General features: G+C 43.1%; 1 protein-coding gene across 2 annotated transcripts in view; it reads left to right on the top strand.

Annotated features, from left to right (window-relative positions):
* Positions 1–17,447, top strand: part of LOC138638473 (vertebrate ancient opsin-like) — a 288,294-nt gene extending 270,847 nt beyond the window's left edge. For both annotated transcript variants that reach the window (XM_069727804.1, XM_069727805.1), the window contains exon 4: positions 13,968–17,447. In XM_069727804.1, the coding sequence (XP_069583905.1) occupies positions 13,968–14,255 (288 nt within the window). In that variant the 3' untranslated portion in view covers positions 14,256–17,447. The remainder of the gene's footprint in view (positions 1–13,967) is intronic.
* The last annotated feature ends 3,084 nt before the right edge of the window (positions 17,448–20,531 follow it).

Below are 20,531 nucleotides of genomic sequence, written 5' to 3'. Positions count from 1 at the left end.
GGCCAGAGGGGTTTTCTGACCAGGTTGTGGAGTGATTTTGCTATGACCGCAGACAGGACAGGTACTGCAGCATCAATTCAAAGTGACAGGAGACAACATTTGTCCAGTATGGTTACAAACTATTTTTCATCCCTTATCGACGTTCTCCCTCAACCTTCATTCCCATTTGATTACTGGGCATCCAAATTAGACACCTGGCCAGAATTGGCAGAATATGCATTGCAGGAGCTTGCTTGCCCGGCAGCTAGTGTCCTATCAGAAAGAGTATTCAGTGCTGCAGGTTCAATACTAACTGAAAAAAGGACTCGTCTGGCTACCCAAAATGTAGATGATCTAACCTTCATTAAAATGAACCACAACTGGATTTCGAAATCTTTTGCCCCACCTTGCCCGGCTGACACCTAACTTTCCTATGAAAAGGTCTTGACTGTGGACTCTTCTGAATGACTTTTCCAATCTCGTAATTTTCTGCACCTGATTGTCCAGCATACGACATGTTTACTCCTAACAAAATGGCCAAACTCCCCACACGGGGCCGTGGTATCGCCACTTTGCGCCAGCACCCGTGAGAGTGCTGTTTGTCTGAAGAGGTGGGTGTGCCCGCTTTTGGTCGACGGCACTGCCACTTGGATCCCTCATAGTACAATAAAGTGTCTCTGGCGGTGGTGGTGCGCACCCAACGTCAGACACACCATTGTAATATGAGGGGCCCTGTGCCTGTACCGCCGGCCACAAGACAGTTCCCCCCCCCAGCTCAAACAGTGCTCTACCACTAGCAAAATTATCTCTCACAGCTTCACCAATGTTTAGTCTATGCGCTGCCATCCTTCAATGCCTGGCACTGACAATACCATTGTTTTGACATTTTTGTTATGTTAGGCCTTCGAAGCCTGTCTGCGGTCCGTTCTTTCAACTACTACTACACTGACCAGACCACTGCTGCCCGTGTACCCCTGGAACCAATTTAAAAGTGCCTACAGCCAGCCCAATTTTGTTATGTTAGGCCTTCGAAGCCTGTCTGCCGTCACTCCTTCCACTAGACTTCCACTGACCAGACCACTGCTGCCCGTGTACCCCTGGAACCAATTTAAAAGTGCCTACAGCCAGCCCAATTTTGTTATGTTAGGCCTTCGAAGCCTGTCTGCCGTCACTCCTTCCACTAGACTTCCACTGACCAGACCACTGCTGCCCGTGTACCCCTGGAACCAATTTAAAAGTGCCTACAGCCAGCCCAATTTTGTTATGTTAGGCCTTCGAAGCCTGTCTGCCGTCACTCCTTCCACTAGACTTCCACTGACCAGACCACTGCTGCCCGTGTACCCCTGGAACCAATTTAAAAGTGCCTACAGCCAGCCCAATTTTGTTATGTTAGGCCTTCGAAGCCTGTCTGCCGTCACTCCTTCCACTAGACTTCCACTGACCAGACCACTGCTGCCCGTGTACCCCTGGAACCAATTTAAAAGTGCCTACAGCCAGCCCAATTTTGTTATGTTAGGCCTTCGAAGCATGTCTGCCGTCACTCCTTCCACTAGACTTCCACTGACCAGACCACTGCTGCCCGTGTACCCCTGGAACCAATTTAAAAGTGCCTACAGCCAGCCCAATTTTGTTATGTTAGGCCTTCGAAGCCAGTCTGCCGTCACTCCTTCCACTAGACTTCCACTGACCAGACCACTGCTGCCCGTGTACCCCTGGAACCAATTTAAAAGTGCCTACAGCCAGCCCAATTTTGTTATGTTAGGCCTTCGAAGCCTGTCTGCCGTCACTCCTTCCACTAGACTTCCACTGACCAGACCACTGCTGCCCGTGTACCCCTGGAACCAATTTAAAAGTGCCTACAGCCAGCCCAATTTTGTTATGTTAGGCCTTCGAAGCCTGTCTGCCGTCACTCCTTCCACTAGACTTCCACTGACCAGACCACTGCTGCCCGTGTACCCCTGGAACCAATTTAAAAGTGCCTACAGCCAGCCCAATTTATGATGTTAGGGCTTCGAAGCCTGTCTGCGGTCCCTCATTCCACTATGCCTCCAGTGACCTGTCTACTGCTGCCCGTGTTCCCATAGAACCAATTATAAATTGCCTACAGCCAGCCCATTTTATTATGTTAGGCCTTCGAAGCCTGTCTGCATTCCCTCCTTCCACTAGGCCTCCACTGACCTGTCTACTGCTGCCCGTGTACCCCTTGAACCAACATCATAAAGTAAAAAAATAAGTATTTTGCTTATAAAAAAAAAAAATACTGGTGAGATATCAAATGCAGACATTTTAACATTAAAAACAAACACACAACAAAAATCTGGAACTGTACTAAAAAGGTCCACCAGCTACAATTACTTTCTCCTGCAAGTAGTTAACTGAAAGGTTTTTTAAATTGAAAACACAGATATGGCATCCACCGACTGTTGTCCTGTCGCGTCTTCTTTATATTATTGCCAAGAAGATGTAAAACAATGAAATTAATAAAATCATTAATTACAAAAATAATAAAGTAAGTCAAAACCACATTGCAAATAAACATTCATTACAAATTAAGAAGCAGGGCGCGTCCGAGGATGAGTATATACCTAATAAGAATATAATCACCCTCGGACGTGCAATGCTTATTTCAAACAGCCTTCCTTCCTAAGAATCAGCCCTTCCGTGGTGTAGAGAGAGGTTGTGTTACACTCCAAGGTGTTCCCCAGGTTGCCTTTCCTGAGCTTCGATCTTCCGGCTCTCGTTTAGTAGTTGTTGGAAACTACGCTGCATTAGGCCTACAAATTGGGTATGGGGTGTAGAGAGAGGTTGTGTTACACTCCAAGGTGTTCACCAGGTTGCCTTTCCTGAGCTTCGATCTTCCGGCTCTCGTTTAGTAGTTCTTGGAAACTACACTGCATTAGGCCTACAAATTGGGTATGGGGTGGAGAGAGATGGTGTGTTACACTCCAAGGTGTTCCCCAGGTTGCCTTTCCTGAGCTTCGATCTTCCGGCTCTCGTTTAGTAGTTGTTGGAAACTACGCTGCATTAGGCCTACAAATTTGGTATGGGGGAAACAGTGGCGCATCTGCGGTCCCTCCTTCCACTAGGCCTCCACTGACCTGTCTACTGCTGCCCGTGTACCCCTTGAACCAACATCATAAAATAAAAAAATAATTATTTTGATTATAAAAAAGAAGATACTGGTGAGATATCAAATGCAGACATTTTAACATTAAAAACAAACACACAACAAAAATCTGGAACTGTACTAAAAAGGTCCACCAGCTACAATTACTTTCTCCTGCAAGTAGTTAACTGAAAGGTTTTTTAAATTGAAAACACAGATATGGCATCCACCGACTGTTGTCCTGTCGCGTCTTCTTTATATTATTGCCAAGAAGATGTAAAACAATGAAATTAATAAAATCATTAATTACAAAAATAATCAAGTAAGTCAAAACCACATTGCAAATAAACATTCATTACAAATTAAGAAGCAGGGCTCGTCCGAGGATGAGTATATACCTAATAAGAATATAATCACCCTCGGACGCGCAATGCTTATTTCAAACAGCCTTTCTTCCTAAGAATCAGCCCTTCCGTGGTGTAGAGAGAGGTTGTGTTACACTCCAAGGTGTTCCCCAGGTTGCCTTTCCTGGGCAACCTGGGGAACACCTGAGCTTCGATCTTCCGGCTCTCGTTTAGTAGTTGTTGGAAACTACGCTGCATTAGGCCTACAAATTGGGTATGGGGTGTAGAGAGAGGTTGTGTTACACTCCAAGGTGTTCACCAGGTTGCCTTTCCTGAGCTTCGATCTTCCGGCTCTCGTTTAGTAGTTCTTGGAAACTACACTGCATTAGGCCTACAAATTGGGTATGGGGTGGAGAGAGATGGTGTGTTACACTCCAAGGTGTTCCCCAGGTTGCCTTTCCTGAGCTTCGATCTTCCGGCTCTCGTTTAGTAGTTGTTGGAAACTACGCTGCATTAGGCCTACAAATTTGGTATGGGGGAAACAGTGGCGCATCTGCAGTCCCTCCTTCCACTAGGCCTCCACTGACCTGTCTACTGCTGCCCGTGTACCCCTTGAACCAACATCATAAAATAAAAAAATAATTATTTTGATTATAAAAAAGAAGATACTGGTGAGATATCAAATGCAGACATTTTAACATTAAAAACAAACACACAACAAAAATCTGGAACTGTACTAAAAAGGTCCACCAGCTACAATTACTTTCTCCTGCAAGTAGTTAACTGAAAGGTTTTTTAAATTGAAAACACAGATATGGCATCCACCGACTGTTGTCCTGTCGCGTCTTCTTTATATTATTGCCAAGAAGATGTAAAACAATGAAATTAATAAAATCATTAATTACAAAAATAATCAAGTAAGTCAAAACCACATTGCAAATAAACATTCATTACAAATTAAGAAGCAGGGCGCGTCCGAGGGTGAGTATATACCTAATAAGAATATAATCACCCTCGGACGTGCAATGCTTATTTCAAACAGCCTTCCTTCCTAAGAATCAGCCCTTCCGTGGTGTAGAGAGAGGTTGTGTTACACTCCAAGGTGTTCCCCAGGTTGCCTTTCCTGAGCTTCGATCTTCCGGCTCTCGTTTAGTAGTTGTTGGAAACTACGCTGCATTAGGCCTACAAATTGGGTATGGGGTGTAGAGAGAGGTTGTGTTACACTCCAAGGTGTTCACCAGGTTGCCTTTCCTGAGCTTCGATCTTCCGGCTCTCGTTTAGTAGTTCTTGGAAACTACACTGCATTAGGCCTACAAATTGGGTATGGGGTGGAGAGAGATGGTGTGTTACACTCCAAGGTGTTCCCCAGGTTGCCTTTCCTGAGCTTTGATCTTCCGGCTCTCGTTTAGTAGTTGTTGGAAACTACGCTGCATTAGGCCTACAAATTTGGTATGGGGGAAACAGTGGCGCATCTGCGGTCCCTCCTTCCACTAGGCCTCCACTGACCTGTCTACTGCTGCCCGTGTACCCCTTGAACCAACATCATAAAATAAAAAAATAATTATTTTGATTATAAAAAAGAAGATACTGGTGAGATATCAAATGCAGACATTTTAACATTAAAAACAAACACACAACAAAAATCTGGAACTGTACTAAAAAGGTCCACCAGCTACAATTACTTTCTCCTGCAAGTAGTTAACTGAAAGGTTTTTTAAATTGAAAACACAGATATGGCATCCACCGACTGTTGTCCTGTCGCGTCTTCTTTATATTATTGCCAAGAAGATGTAAAACAATGAAATTAATAAAATCATTAATTACAAAAATAATCAAGTAAGTCAAAACCACATTGCAAATAAACATTCATTACAAATTAAGAAGCAGGGCGCGTCCGAGGGTGAGTATATACCTAATAAGAATATAATCACCCTCGGACGCGCAATGCTTATTTCAAACAGCCTTCCTTCCTAAGAATCAGCCCTTCCGTGGTGTAGAGAGAGGTTGTGTTACACTCCAAGGTGTTCCCCAGGTTGCCTTTCCTGAGCTTCGATCTTCCGGCTCTCGTTTAGTAGTTGTTGGAAACTACACTGCATTAGGCCTACAAATTGGGTATGGGGTGTAGAGAGAGGTTGTGTTACACTCCAAGGTGTTCACCAGGTTGCCTTTCCTGAGCTTCGATCTTCCGGCTCTCGTTTAGTAGTTCTTGGAAACTACACTGCATTAGGCCTACAAATTGGGTATGGGGTGGAGAGAGATGATGTGTTACACTCCAAGGTGTTCCCCAGGTTGCCTTTCCTGAGCTTTGATCTTCCGGCTCTCGTTTAGTAGTTGTTGGAAACTACGCTGCATTAGGCCTACAAATTTGGTATGGGGGAAACAGTGGCGCATCTGCGGTCTCTCCTTCCACTAGGCCTCCACTGACCTGTCTACTGCTGCCCGTGTACCCCTTGAACCAACATCATAAAATAAAAAAATAATTATTTTGATTATAAAAAAGAAGATACTGGTGAGATATCAAATGCAGACATTTTAACATTAAAAACAAACACACAACAAAAATCTGGAACTGTACTAAAAAGGTCCACCAGCTACAATTACTTTCTCCTGCAAGTAGTTAACTGAAAGGTTTTTTAAATTGAAAACACAGATATGGCATCCACCGACTGTTGTCCTGTCGCGTCTTCTTTATATTATTGCCAAGAAGATGTAAAACAATGAAATTAATAAAATCATTAATTACAAAAATAATCAATGATTAAAATAAATAAAAATAATCAAGTAAGTCAAAACCACATTGCAAATAAACATTCATTACAAATTAAGAAGCAGGGCGCGTCCGAGGGTGAGTATATACCTAATAAGAATATAATCACCCTCGGACGCGCAATGCTTATTTCAAACAGCCTTCCTTCCTAAGAATCAGCCCTTCCGTGGTGTAGAGAGAGGTTGTGTTACACTCCAAGGTGTTCCCCAGGTTGCCTTTCCTGAGCTTCGATCTTCCAGCTCTCGTTTAGTAGTTGTTGGAAACTACGCTGCATTAGGCCTACAAATTGGGTATGGGGTGTAGAGAGAGGTTGTGTTACACTCCAAGGTGTTCACCAGGTTGCCTTTCCTGAGCTTCGATCTTCCGGCTCTCGTTTAGTAGTTCTTGGAAACTACACTGCATTAGGCCTACAAATTGAGTATGGGGTGGAGAGAGATGGTGTGTTACACTCCAAGGTGTTCCCCAGGTTGCCTTTCCTGAGCTTCTATCTTCAGGCTCTCATTAAATTGTGGTTAAATGGAACAACTGCATTTGGCGTACTAGTTGGTTTGAGGCCTACTATCGGTGTCTGCCACTCCTTGCTGTTCTCCTCCACTGAACAAAGCTGTGCCGCCTGTTTACTACGGTTGCCAATTTTGAACTGCATTTCGACTACTTACTGATTTGGCCCTACTCTCTGTGTCAGCCTCTCATTCCAGTTGTCCTCCACTGCAATGCCCCCTGGTTATTCCTGTGTTACCAATTTTAAACTGCATTTAGCCCACTTTATTATTTGGGCCTATATCTGTGTTCCCACTTCATCGTGCCCATTGCCCAGCCAGTGATAGATGAGTCTGCTGGTACATTGACCCATAACGCAACATTCCCCGTGCACGCTACACAACAACATTGTGACCCTGCTGAAAGTCAGGTTGCTCTTCCCGCATACCATACCACCTTACACGGGGACAAAGAGGAAGGTGCAGATGAAAGTGCAGGTTCCTTCATCAGGTGGGGGGAGGAATACTAGTTGGCGACGTCACTGGCACAGGGCCTCTCATAGTACGCAAAAGTGTTGCTGCCGGTGGGAGGCGCCCCCGCCGTGCAAACACACCGCTGTACTTTGAGGGGCCCTGTGCCAGTGCCAATGCCAACAAGTGGGCCCCCCCTGCTTGCTCAGGTTCACAGCACTTGCAAAGTTGAAATACTTACCTCTCCCTGCTCCACTGCCGTGACGTGGTCCAGATTTCCTGGGCCCACTAATTACTTGAACCAGCCCTACCCCCCACAACTTTAGCCAAATGACCCCCAATTTCAAATGCCTTCCAATTATTATAAGGTAAATTAAGCTTGACAAGCTTCATTAAGAAGAATGGATGGTTTTGACATTAAAATGGGCACTCTAGGTGTTTTCCTGGCCCCCACTCACTGCCGACTATGCTGCCCCATTGACTTGCATTGGGTTTCGTGTTTCGGTCGATCCCGACTTTTCGCCATAATCGGCCGATTTCACTCGACCCGACTTTTGAGATAGTCGGGTTTCGCGAAACCCGGCTCGACTTTAAAAAGGTCAAGGTCGCTCAACTCTAGTATCTACCACTATTGGTAGCTTAATTCATGCTGGGTTGTTACTTAAAGGGGTTTTCCCAAGAACAAAAATTCATTTTAATCAATAGATCTTGAAATAATAAGTTCCACAGTTGGATATATTTAAATAAAAATGTTTTTCCTGTGCTGAGATAATCTAATAAATGTGCTCCTGCTGTTTAGTGTATAATGGCCATGTCTAACTGTGCAGTAAGATATTCTGATCATACCACAGCTCCTGGGCAGGGGTGGAAGCAAAAAAGTATACTGACAGTACAGCACGGGCTCACAGCTGTGAACCTGTGCTGTAGTGCCTGTATACTTTATTTCTCCCTCCCTGCCCAAAAGTTGTGGTATTGTGAGATGTGTGTCAGCTCACTAGGGCGATATAATTGAAGATAAATGTAAATGTCCTCACTCCTGAATAATCTTTGTACTTCTTTTCAATAGATTTGTTTCTTTATAGTTAACTAGCTACTGAACCCGTTCTATGCCCAGGTGTTGCTTCCATCCTGCGCCCTAATCTTGTCATGTGCTGCTACCATCTTGCGCCCCCATCCTGTTATTTGCTGCTCCCATCCTGCGCCCCCATCCTGTCATGTGCTGCTCCCATCCTGCGCCCCCATCCTGTCATGTGCTGCTCCCATCCTGCGCCCCATCCTGTCATGAGCTGCTCCCATCCTGCGCCACCATTCTGTAATTTGCTGCTCCCATCCATATGCCCCATACGCTGCTCCATAAAGGTTGATGGCCCCCATAAGATGCTCCATAGTATATGCCCCGTATGCTGCACCATTATGATTGATGGCCCCCATAAGATGCTCCATAGTATATGCCCCGTATGCTGCACCATTATGGTTGATGGCCCCCATAAGATCCTCCATAGTATATGCCTCATATGCTGCTCCATTATGGCTGATGGCCCCCATAAGATGCTCCATAGTACATGCCTCATATGCTGCACCATTATGGTTGATGGCCCCCATAAGATGCTCCATAGTATTTGCCCCGTATACTGCTCCATAAATGTTGATGGCCCCCATAAGATGCTCCATAGTATTATATGCCCCGTATGCTGCTGCGATATATAAAAAAATAACATACTCACCTATCATCGCTGGACGCCGAGTGCTGGGGGGCCTGAGCAGGCGGGGACACCGGCGCGCTGTGGGGGTCAGGTGCCAGAGTCGCTGCTAGCTCAGGCCCCCGACACTTGCTATAGTCACCTGTCTCGTTCCAGCGCTGCGTGCCGCTCCATCTTCCGGGTCTGCTGGCTGTGACTGTTCAGTCAGAGGGCGGCGCAAATTAAGCGCGTCATCGCGCCCTCTGAACTGAACGTCACAGGCAGAGGACCTGGAAGACGGAGTGGCACACAGCGCTGGAACGGGACAGGTGACTATAGCATACTCACCCTCCTGGCATGTCCCTGCTTCTCCGTTGGAGATCGCGGTGTGCGTTCAGTGCTTACGCATACCGCGATCTCCTGGGCTGCGTCACTCTGTGGGGTCCAGACTGCGCCGGCGCTTGTGCTTGCACAGTCTATAAAGGCTTCGGACAGAGTGACGCTCCCACCGTTATATTATAGATGTTGTTAACTGGTCACAAGATGTTGCGGTTGTTTGAATATGGTTAAGAGACTGTGATATGTCTGTAAGATGTGAAGGGGGAGGGTTTCTATAAATATGAAAGACAGAAAGAGGAAACATGGCCATCTTGGGCAGACTCTGCAGGGATAAGGAGTGTATGAGGCTGTTCTTGAGAGGGATAGGTGACATCCCCTCGTGACAGCACCCAACTGAGTAAAGAGCAGCGGCAGATTGAAGCTGAACTGTAGCTGTACCCAAACCTGTCTGGATGCAAGGAATTCCTGCTGGAATAGCTGTTCAAGAACAGAAGGGGTCCAGGACCTGTGAAGTGAAAGGTGCTGCATGCTGTGGAAGCATTATAGCACAAGCCTCCTCAGTATTGCTCACTGGCTGGAAGAACTGGGCAGCACGGTGGCTCAGTGGTTATCACTGCAGCCTTGCAGCGCTGGAGTCCTGGGTTCTAATCCAACCTTGGACAACATCTGCAAGGAGTTTGTATGTCCTCCCCGTGTTTTCCTCCGGTTTCCTCCCACATTCCAAAGACATACTGATAGGGAATTTAGATTGTGAGCCCCATCGGGGACAGCGATGATAATGTGTGCAAAACTGTAAAGCGCTGCGGAATATGTTAGCGCTATATAAAAATAAAGATTATTATTATTATAACTCTGCATCCGCCTGCATGTCCTGATTGTGTCACCAAGAGACACACGGCCAGTACAAAACCTTAAGTTAGGTAGATAGACTCTATGGGGCACGTTTTCCTACGGGAATCAAGGGCCAGAAACCCTGGATTTGTCACTACGTTTTCATGCTGTTCAGTAATTAAGGATTCTATTCTACATTTAGATGTTGACACAGCACACAGTGAACTCCAGGAAGGCTTCTGTTCTGCTGGAAGAGGAGTCTCTCTGTGGGACAACATAAGGTAGAGCAGTGATTCAGCTCCAACAGACTCTGTCCACGGCACATTCTCTGATGTGTATAGGTTAATTTTGTAAAGGTACCTTCACACTCAGCGACGCTGCAGCGATACCGACAACGATGCTGATCGCTGCAGCGTCGCTGTTTGGTCGCTGGAGAGCTGTCACACAGACAGCTCTCCAGCGACCAACGATCCCGAGGTCCCCGGTAACCAGGGTAAACATCGGGTTACTAAGCGCAGGGCCGTGCTTAGTAACCCGATGTTTACCATGGTTACCAGCGTAAACGTTTAAAAAACAAACACTACATACATACCTTCCGCTGTCTGTCCTCCGGCGCTCTGCTTTCCTCTGCACTGTCAGTGCCGGTCAGCCGGAAAGCAGAGCGGTGACGTCACCGCTGTGCTTTCCGGCTGGCTGGCGCTGACACAGGATGCAGGAGGAGTGCAGAGAAGCACAGCGCCGGGGACAGACAGCTGAAGGTAAGTATGTAGTGTTTGTTTTTTTAATGTTTACGCTGGTAACCAGGGTAAACATCGGGTTACTAAGCACGGCCCTGCGTTTAGTAACCCGATGTTTACCCTGGTTACCAGTGAAGACCTCGCTGAATCGGCGTCAAACACGCCGATCCAGCGATGTCAGCGGGAGATCCAGCGACAAAATAAAGTTCTGGACTTTCCTCAGCGACCAACGATCCCCCAGCAGGGGCCTGATCGTTGGTCGCTGTCACACATAACGATTTCCTTAACGATATCAATGCTACGTCACAAAAAGCAACGATATCATTAATGATATCGTTATGTGTGACGGTACCTTAAGGCTACTTTCACACATCAGTTTTTTGCCATCATGCTCAATCTGGCGAATTCTGAAAAAAAGGGATCCATCGCAGATTGTGAAAACTTGATGCGACGGATCCATTTTTTCGACGGATCCAACTAGCTTATCCAGCTAATTGGATCCAAAAAAATTGGAGCATGCTCAGTTAAAAAAAACGGAATCAGACGCCAGATTCTCTAATTTGACGCATCCAGCGTCCATAGGCGTCCATTCCTGCAAAAGCCAGAAGGCGCTGTCCAGTTTTTCACCGCAGACAAAAAACGTTACTGTGTATGTTTTTACCAGATGATGGAAAACCAATTTTCGCCGAAAATGGACGAAACATGTGGCTATTTGGCGCTATTAGAAGTCTATGAGAAAAAAACGGATCCGGTGGCAAATTTCGCCTGGTCCGTTTTTTCAAAATTCGCCGGATTGAGCATGACGACGAAAAACTGATCTGTGAAAGTAGCCTAATATTCTCCATATAGTCGAGGACGGACTTTTCCTCTAGTTTCTTGAGTTAATATGGGGACGGGATTGTTGTTTGTTGGATGATGATTGTTAATACTGTGCTCTTTAAACTAGTTTTACCTTGCTAGATATTTCAGAACTTTTTAATCTACCGTAACTGCCAGGACTCACATGAATCCTGAGAATAAATGGGATTAAGTGTTTCTTCCAAATGGGTCTTTTTTTGTAGTTCACTGCATAGCAAATATCTGGGATCATGGCTATTCAGTGGGAAAAAAAATTGTCAGGGGTCCCTGCAGTCAGGTCAGGACTCCTACTCACCAGAAATCAATGACATATAGAATGGGCATACCCTTTTATCTAAGCTAAAAGTTTTCAGTTTTAATCATTTTTAAAATCATCCATCCTCCAAATAGATATCATAATGCATAATTTCTATTTCATTTCACTCAATAAGACAAGAGTAATAACATTTGTAAATATGTTACATTTCTCATAGCAGAGTGAACTAGATGAGAACTGGCAGTGTTTTGCTTAGCTCGGATTGATTGTCTTGTGTTATTATATCTAAAATTACACTTACTGCACACTACATCTCATCTCTCATCTATTCCTCTTTGATACTAATGGCTATTTCTGAAAATTTCTCTTGAAGGTTAAAGTGGTGGTGATAATTGTTTTTTTTCTTCTATTTTTAATGTCATTACAACAGAGGATCTTATGCAGATAATTCAAAGTCAACATAAATCAGAGCAATGAGTAGAATTAACAAAGCTGGCATGTTATGTTGTATAGAACAAATAAATATAAGACTTGATCACTTCCTACAGCAAGGATGAGTTGCTGTTTCCATTAGTGATGAGTGAACATGCTCGACACTGCTCAGTTCTCGTTTCAGCATCACTGTGCTCAAGAAGCTTGGCACTCCATCGAGTACTCACTTGCCATGCTCGATTTTCCACCCCACATGTTTGGCACATGATTTTCAGCCACTAAACATGCAGGGATCGCCTGCCAATCAGGATAATGCCGTAGCCATATTGGCTACTGGCATTACTGTGCTTGGTCAGCCACATAGCTTCATCAGGTCTATATAAGACCAAGAACATAAGGATGAATGACCTCGGGGAGATCAAAACATCCAACACTGCGGAGACACCATCACGTGTTTCTCAACACAGTGATCCAGAACACTGCCCCCATCCCTTATGGGAAATATGCAAATGCATGTAGAAAAGCCGCGGAGACACCATCACGTGTTGAGAAACACGTGATGGTGTCTCCGCGGCTTTTCTACATATATAAGACCAAGAGACTCCATCTTTGGTGCATTGTACCCAGACAGTGTAGGGAGAGTCGCTGCTGCAGAAGGGACAGTGTGTTCTATAGCGTTTATTTACCTGCTGGTGCAAGATTAAACCAACAGCCCTTTTTTTAGGGCTAATTCAAATCAATTCTGTTCTAGAATACTAGTCTTAGCTTCAGTTAGGGTAGGATTAGCTTCTGGAGTAGGAAGAGTGTATTAGAGGTGCTTATAGCAGGGTTGATTGCATAATCCTTGATGCTGCTATGTTAAACCACCAGCACTTTTTAGGGTTAATTCAAATATATTGAATTCTCTAATAATATAGGTCATATCTGAAAATAATTTAGGGTTAGCTGCCGGTGTAGGTATTAGCATATTAGAGACATTTTGGCTCGTTTGATTTTGTTACAGATTTTGCTGCTGCTACAAGAAAAAATCCTTTCAGGGAAAATTAAAATAGATTCTATTCTCTCATAATACCGCTCATATCTGAAAATAATTTATTCAAACATGATTAAAACAAAAAATGTAAAACAACCTGACGCGTTTCTGCGGCGACAATGCTCCCTTAGTCTTACTTCCAATGACCATACTATGAACCAGGGGGCACTCATTATGGGTGAAAAAAAGGCGATTCAAGCAGCGTAATCGGAAAGGGTTCTTTACAGTTAGAGCAGACAGACGGTGGAATGCCCTACCACAAGAGGTAATAAAGGCAGACACTATGACATCTTTTTAAATAGAGCTGAATGATTTCCTCAGTACACGTAACATTATACGGGTTATAGTTACATTAGTGACAAAACGTAAAACTGGTGGAGAAAGGTTGTATTTGGTGGACTGAGGTCTTTTTTCAACCTCTGTAATTATGTAAAAATGTTGTTTGTTTTACTGTAGATGTGTGCTGTTTTGGATTACATATAATACTGTATCACTAGAGAAAGTACCCCTCACTGTTACGTCTTAAAAAGGAGAATTTCTTCTGCGATTATATGATTGACCAGTATTATGCAGGGAAATGTCCATTATCAAATATGAGATGTATTGACTGTGAGTATGTATGAAAAATCTATAATGGTTCTCTTTTCTTTTTTTAGTTTCACAGATGCTTCATTGCCCTTCTTCATTGCAGTAGTGCACCCCAATGCTCCAGTAATAGATTTTCATCAAAATCTACTAAGATTTGCTTGGCTACACGTAAACTACCAGATAATGTCACAATGAACGTTGCTTCCTCTAAACGTCCTACCTCAGAAGAAGAAAAGACTCAAGTTAACAACACAGAAAAAAAGCACGTCACCAGCTGCCAAAGCGACACTAGTAACCAAATGTGTATATTGCCACAAAGTCCAGCTGTGACTCTAGTAGTTCAATATATGGAGTGATGCTTATCTTTCATGTAATGGCCAGGAGGACACTGTGGGGCAGAGAAAGATGTCTGTATCAAGGTTTCCAGACATAAGAACAGTACCTTACAGGTTAAAATTTAGTAAAGAAAACCCATCAGTTCATTTGACCTGTCTATTCTAGTAAATGCCCTTGTGTTTTTCACTTGTTTTAGAACTCTGTGTGGTGTTGTTCCTCTATTTTTCTTCTATGAGTCCTCCCAGAAATTTGAGAATAAACTAATCATTGCGTGTTACCAGTTGGGATGTCTCAATGCTACACACCTATCCCAGGTATCTCGGACTCTGCTCCCTACATCTCAGTCTGCTGCCCTCTGTTGTGCTCCGCGTTGGGTTTTGCCTGACTTAACTCAGTGACATCATCTCCTTAGGTCTTTAAGGCTCATTAAGGAACCCACATGTGTCTGAGGATTGAGTTTCTAGACTTTAGTTTGGTGTACTCCACCTTCTGCGCACACACCGTGCTTAATCTGTTTCAATACCTTCTAACTTCCACTTTATCCATCCTGTTGCTCCCCAAATTCCTGAGTGTGCCGTGTCCTTGCTCCCCACTTGCCATCTTACCTGCTTCCTCCCACGCCCCGGGTCTGTGTACCCACCCGGACCAGAGGTTTAGGGGGTCCACTTCACAAGGTGAGCCTAACAGTGGATACACATAACTGAAAGCACTGATTGGACAGTGTCAGTGTGGCTAGGAACACACCACTTTGAGAGGGACAATGGTAACACTCAATTGTTAGTTTATTGATGAATTATCAAGAACTACAAAACAGAAACAGCGCAATGAATAATGCAAATATTTTTTAAAACAGGCAAGTAAAAGTGATGTCAGGTCATCTTTAATATGTATTAGCCTCCTTTGTGTACATATGTGCATGTACATGCCAAATTCTGCTGCAGCTCATGGTTAAGTTCCCACGATGAGTTTTTTATGCTGCAAATTTCCGCTTACAGTTCCATCAAAGTGGATGGCATTTATAGAAATCTCATACCCACTGTGCTTTTTCTTTATGCTGAATAAACTGACCTGTGGTGATTTTTTGAAATTCACAACATGACTTTACCTTGCAGGTTGGCTGATTTGTATGTGAGAATTTTCCCCAGAGAATTGCAATATATGTGATAACGCTGCTGAAACGCACTAAAAAAACATTCAAGCCAAAAATGACTGTGTCAATAAAGTTTTGTCAAAGTCAAACACCAGGAAGTATCAAAAGCAAAGCAGCTTTATTTAAAACATGACACCCCAAAAAGAGTCAAAAATGCTGTTCAAACGCAGTTAACCTAATATAGCATAAATTCTTGAGAAAATCTGCAACTCACCAAATGCTTAACGTGGGAACACAGCCTTTAAGAGAACCTTTAATCAAAATTATGCATATTAAAATAAAGGTATGGCCATAATGGTGCTAAGAAAAAGGTACCCAAAACAGTTGACTAAAGGAAATACCGGACAAGGAAGTGTTCCAATAAAAATTACCTTTCTTTCACAAAATGGTAAACAGTAGTACTACATTAGAATAAAAAAAGTTAAAAACGTGCCTGTACCAGAAATAAATCCAAAATAATAAATATATATAAAAGTTTATAAAGTTGAGCTGCGAAAATAAAAAAAAATCAAATTTTTCCCACAAAAATCTTTTTTAGCCCCAAATTTTGTACAGTATATGTATCAAATACTATGAGTGGCGACCAAAATAAAAAGCAGAATGAAAATAATTGATTGTATAAGGATCAATCAAGCTGATTCTATCTAAGAAAAGTGTGTAAGGCCAGGGAAGGTAAGCACAAATAATTGTATATCACATCTACATGAGAATTATATACCAAAGAGAGAAAATAGAACAAACTGCCAAATAAGTAATCAAAATAAACATGTGAAGATAAGATATTCTCAAATATAAAGTCAATTCAAAGTGCATGAGTGCAAAAAGGCATGTAAAGCCAATGTGGCAAATATGGTGTTTAAAGTGCAAATAGTGATAATGCAAGAAACATCAATAGAGGCCTGTACCTTTAAGGTCCGCAGGTACTGATACAGCACACACCCCGACGCGCGTTTCAGAATTAAATTCCTTTGTTAGGGGAGGTCACAATAATGGTGCTATTATACTGATTCGATAGGTACCTTCAGTGAAGAAATCCATGGCCTGGTTGTTTTTTATCATCATTAGAAGTTTCGGTTTTCTAAGCATTCGAGCATTGGGTGGGACAGTGGGTAGGGCCTTTGGCTTTGCAATGGCCCCTCTGCTACCTCTGGTGTCTTTATCTTCTTCCTGTTTTAAATTTCGCACCAGTGTCGTCGTAGCTGCGGGCAATAGAAATACATGCAGCCGCACACTCCTTTCCCGAGTGCCGGCTGCAGTGCCGGGTACTGATGCGAGAGACTCGCATTGCAGTTGCAAGTGTGACCCCGGCCCAAGAAGGTAATTTCAGGCATAGTCTTTGTAGGATCAGAGTCTACACTATATCTCGCTGACTGCATGATTTTGCCTACTTTGGGACCTCTCGTTAAGTACACCAAAATACATAGCCATTGATAGCTAATGACTAAACCAAAATGTAGAAGTGCTGATTTTTATCACAAAACTGGATTTGCCATCTGATAAAAGCCACGGTAACACGATAGCATGTTCTATGTGGCTGATGGTTTGCCAACTACATCATCTTCATTCACAAATTTATCAAAATGATCAAAACAATTCTAAAGAATCGAACAGTGAGTGTGATTCTCCTAAAAACAAGCGTGTTACATTGGAAAACATTTGTATATGTTTGTTTTATTGTATACAATGCCCTAGACGATATACAGCACAATGCTGGGGAAATCGTCATATATTGCATTGCTCATAGAAATCTATTACATTTAGAATATTAAATACATTTTAGAAAATAAAGCTAATAAAAAATGTACATTTTTCGCCAATCTGTTTTTGATAGGATGTCGCAGAATTGTTATCTGTACAGAAAATGTGTTTGCTTAGAAGTCTATGTGGGATGTAAAAGTTTGTCCTAAAAACATGCAAAGATAACAATGACTGTACTCATATGCCGTATATGTCCTCAGAAATGATATGCAAAATGATTCCTTGTCTTTGTATGTAAAATACTGACATGCATATGAATGTAGTTTATGTCTTTGTTTCTGCTTTCTTGTGGTCAGACCTCTAAATACACGGGACCATTGTTTTGTGGCTAATTTTCTAAAAGGGGCTTTCCACTACTATGAAATTGAATACTTGGAGGGGTTGCCCACTAGTAGGGCAACCCCATCTTGAACTAATTGTTTGGCCCTGATAAAATAAAAAAAAAACTATACTCACCTCCTGTGCTGGTGCCGTTCCTGTTGAGTTAGCGCTCGCAGTTCTCTCGGGAAGTTGTATGACACGTGACCCCGGCGCACATTCAGCGCTGGCATCACTGTCTCCACCTTCGTAGGGATTGAACATGAAGAGGACGTCAGGGCTGCAGCTGATCCCGGACCTCTTTATGTTCAATTCCTACAAAGGTGTAGACAGTGACGCCAGCGTTGATCGGGCAGCACGTGCCACAACACTGCAGGAGAGCCCTGGGACCGCGAGTGCTGACATCACTGGAATGGCGCCAGCATGGAAGGTGAGTATAGTTTTTTTTTATTTTATCGAAGCAAAATATTTAGTTCAATAAGTGGTTGTTCTAGTAGGGGACAACTCCTTTAACCATACAATCTGTCATCAATTTTAGATTGGTGAGAGACTAACATTTTGCACTCACTCCCGCTTCCCTATCAGCTGGTATCAGTCCGGCGGTGGCAAGGTGTAAACCATAAACAGAGAGGAACATTGCGCTGTTTAGTAGCTGCTCCCAGGTACTGCAGCTCAGCTTCTACCCAAATGCATTGGGAGCTGAATAATGAATCTTCATCTTCATGAGCATTTGACTCCTTCCTCACTATCTCCTGGACAAGTGCAGCTCATGAATATTTAAAAGGAATGTGTTTTGCGAGCAGCATGGTGTAAGGACAGAAATCCTGATTCCAGAGATGTGTCACTTACTGATTCAGTAAATTTAGCTGACTAGCTGCCTCATGCTTTCTGGTTCAAACATGACCCAACCACTGATTAGCAGCTGTCTGATAACTTTGCAATAGAGACAACTTTGATTCTGTCACAAATGCTGCATCCAGTAAACTAAGTGATACATCGTTGGAATCAGGATCAAAGCTGCTACATCATGCTGCTGTCAGTTACATAACAAACACCTGCCGATAGATTAACTTTAGGACTCTAAAGCATGTAAAAATAATTGAGAGCCCTCCAGTTCTCGGCTCCCACAGAGGTTGATAAATGGTGATTTTATGGCATGTTCAGAAGGTCATCTAGTATGAAATGGACTGGTGACTTTATATAGACAACATAAGCCTGGGGTAATAGATTCTCTTTAACATAAACTATTAGGCAACAATAAAACTTTTTATTAAATCTTTAACATCAATGACTGGAGTGGCTGTTTGGACTTAGAATTAGAGAGGGGCGGAACTTTTGAAATTTTAATTCACTGGCATCGGTGAAAATTAATTTGCTTATTCACCACACATCACATAAGTATAAAAATCTCTAATCAAAAATATGTATATAACATTATGAGTTTCTCTTGGAGCTTTTTAACACATTTTGAGCTTTGTAATCAAAAACACAATCTTTTTTAAGTCCAAGTTACCTCAATCTATCCTATTTAACCACAGACAGCAGTATCAGATTTTGTAGGCTACTCATATTGTAAAAATGGTCCAAAAATTATTCCTTTATAAAGGAAGATGCATACCTTACTGTTAATTATACAAAGATGGTGCAAATGTAAGATGCCGTGGCATTTATTTTCAAACAGTAGAGTGAAAAATTCTCCCTGTTTGAAGAGTTTCAAGAGCTTAGCACTTTGAAAAGCAAAAAGCGATAGCTTTCCAAAAGCTGTCCAAAAATTATCCCTTTTAATAGAGATGGTAAACAAATGTGCTGGTTTTAATGTAAAGAAATTATTGTATCTCAATTAACATTGAAAAATAAGCACTTTTGGGTGGTCTGCAACTGGTTTGCTAATCAAAAACTGATTAGGCAATTACAAAAGCTTTTTCTCAAGCAGTCCAAAAGGTATCCCCTATGTTAGGGATACCAAACAGGAGCACTGTTTTCAAAGTGAAGCAGCTCTGGCTTGTTGTCACCAAGCTTTCTAAAATGTTACCCCTATTTTGGTAGCTGTTTCTTGTTGGTATACTTTTTAGGGTATGTGTCCACAGTCCGTAATGACGGCACTTTGAACCCACTCCACCCAAAGTGCTGCCCCCTTCTATGCGCATGGTGATGCCTGATGTGTTCATTGCACATATCCGGAATCGCCGCACCCAATACATAGGGCCCTGTAATTTACCTTGCGGCAACGGAGCGTCACCGCAAGGTAAACAGACATGCTGCCTTCTAAAAAGACGCGCCACATGTCCGGAAATGCAGGGCCACCGGATGCGTGTTCGCACGCATAGTGGAGACGGGATTTCATAAAATCCCCTCCACTATGCTGTAACATCAGGATGCTGCAGATTGAACACTGCGGCTGTATGCAGTGTTCAATCCGCAGCTAATCCAGATGTAATACTGAACGTGGACACATACCCTAAGAGAGTACATTTCTCAACAGAAGTATTACAGTTTAGCCCTTTGAAATGCAGTGTGCAGCAGGTATATGTATTGCAGGCAAGACTGTTCAGTAGTTTTGGCAGGAGCAGAGCAATAGAGAATTAGATTGGTGCAGGCAAGGAGATGTGTGGTACTTTAGGGCCAGCAATGGCAAACCCAACAGCAGCAGTAAAGTGCAGCACTATGAAGCAGAGTATTCAGCCATGAGATATGTGTGTGCAAAAGCTGCAGCAGAAGCAGCACTTTAAAATGAATCTGTCAGCAGGATCAACCCTCCTTAGCCGTCTATATAGGCATTTCCATAACCACAGAATGACAAAAGTGCAACAGGTTCTTAGCTGGGTAAATGTATGAATGAAAATACACAATCATACTCAACTGGTAGGGTTGTGTTCACATAACCTTTGAAGAGACTTAGGCTGCTGCCAACCCACAAGGAGAAATCAAAGAAGAAAACGTAAACAAATATGGGCATGCAGGTCATAGGAAGCTGAATAAAATGATACCTTGATACCTGTGATCCAGTGTGTTATTGCAGAGATATCAATGTTTTTCTTATATGTAAATTAACTTTTCCAGGCTACGGGCA

Source organism: Ranitomeya imitator, chromosome 5 (assembly GCF_032444005.1).
Source record: "Ranitomeya imitator isolate aRanImi1 chromosome 5, aRanImi1.pri, whole genome shotgun sequence".
Lineage (NCBI taxonomy): Eukaryota > Metazoa > Chordata > Amphibia > Anura > Dendrobatidae > Ranitomeya > Ranitomeya imitator.
This window is presented reverse-complemented; position numbering and strand designations above follow the sequence as displayed.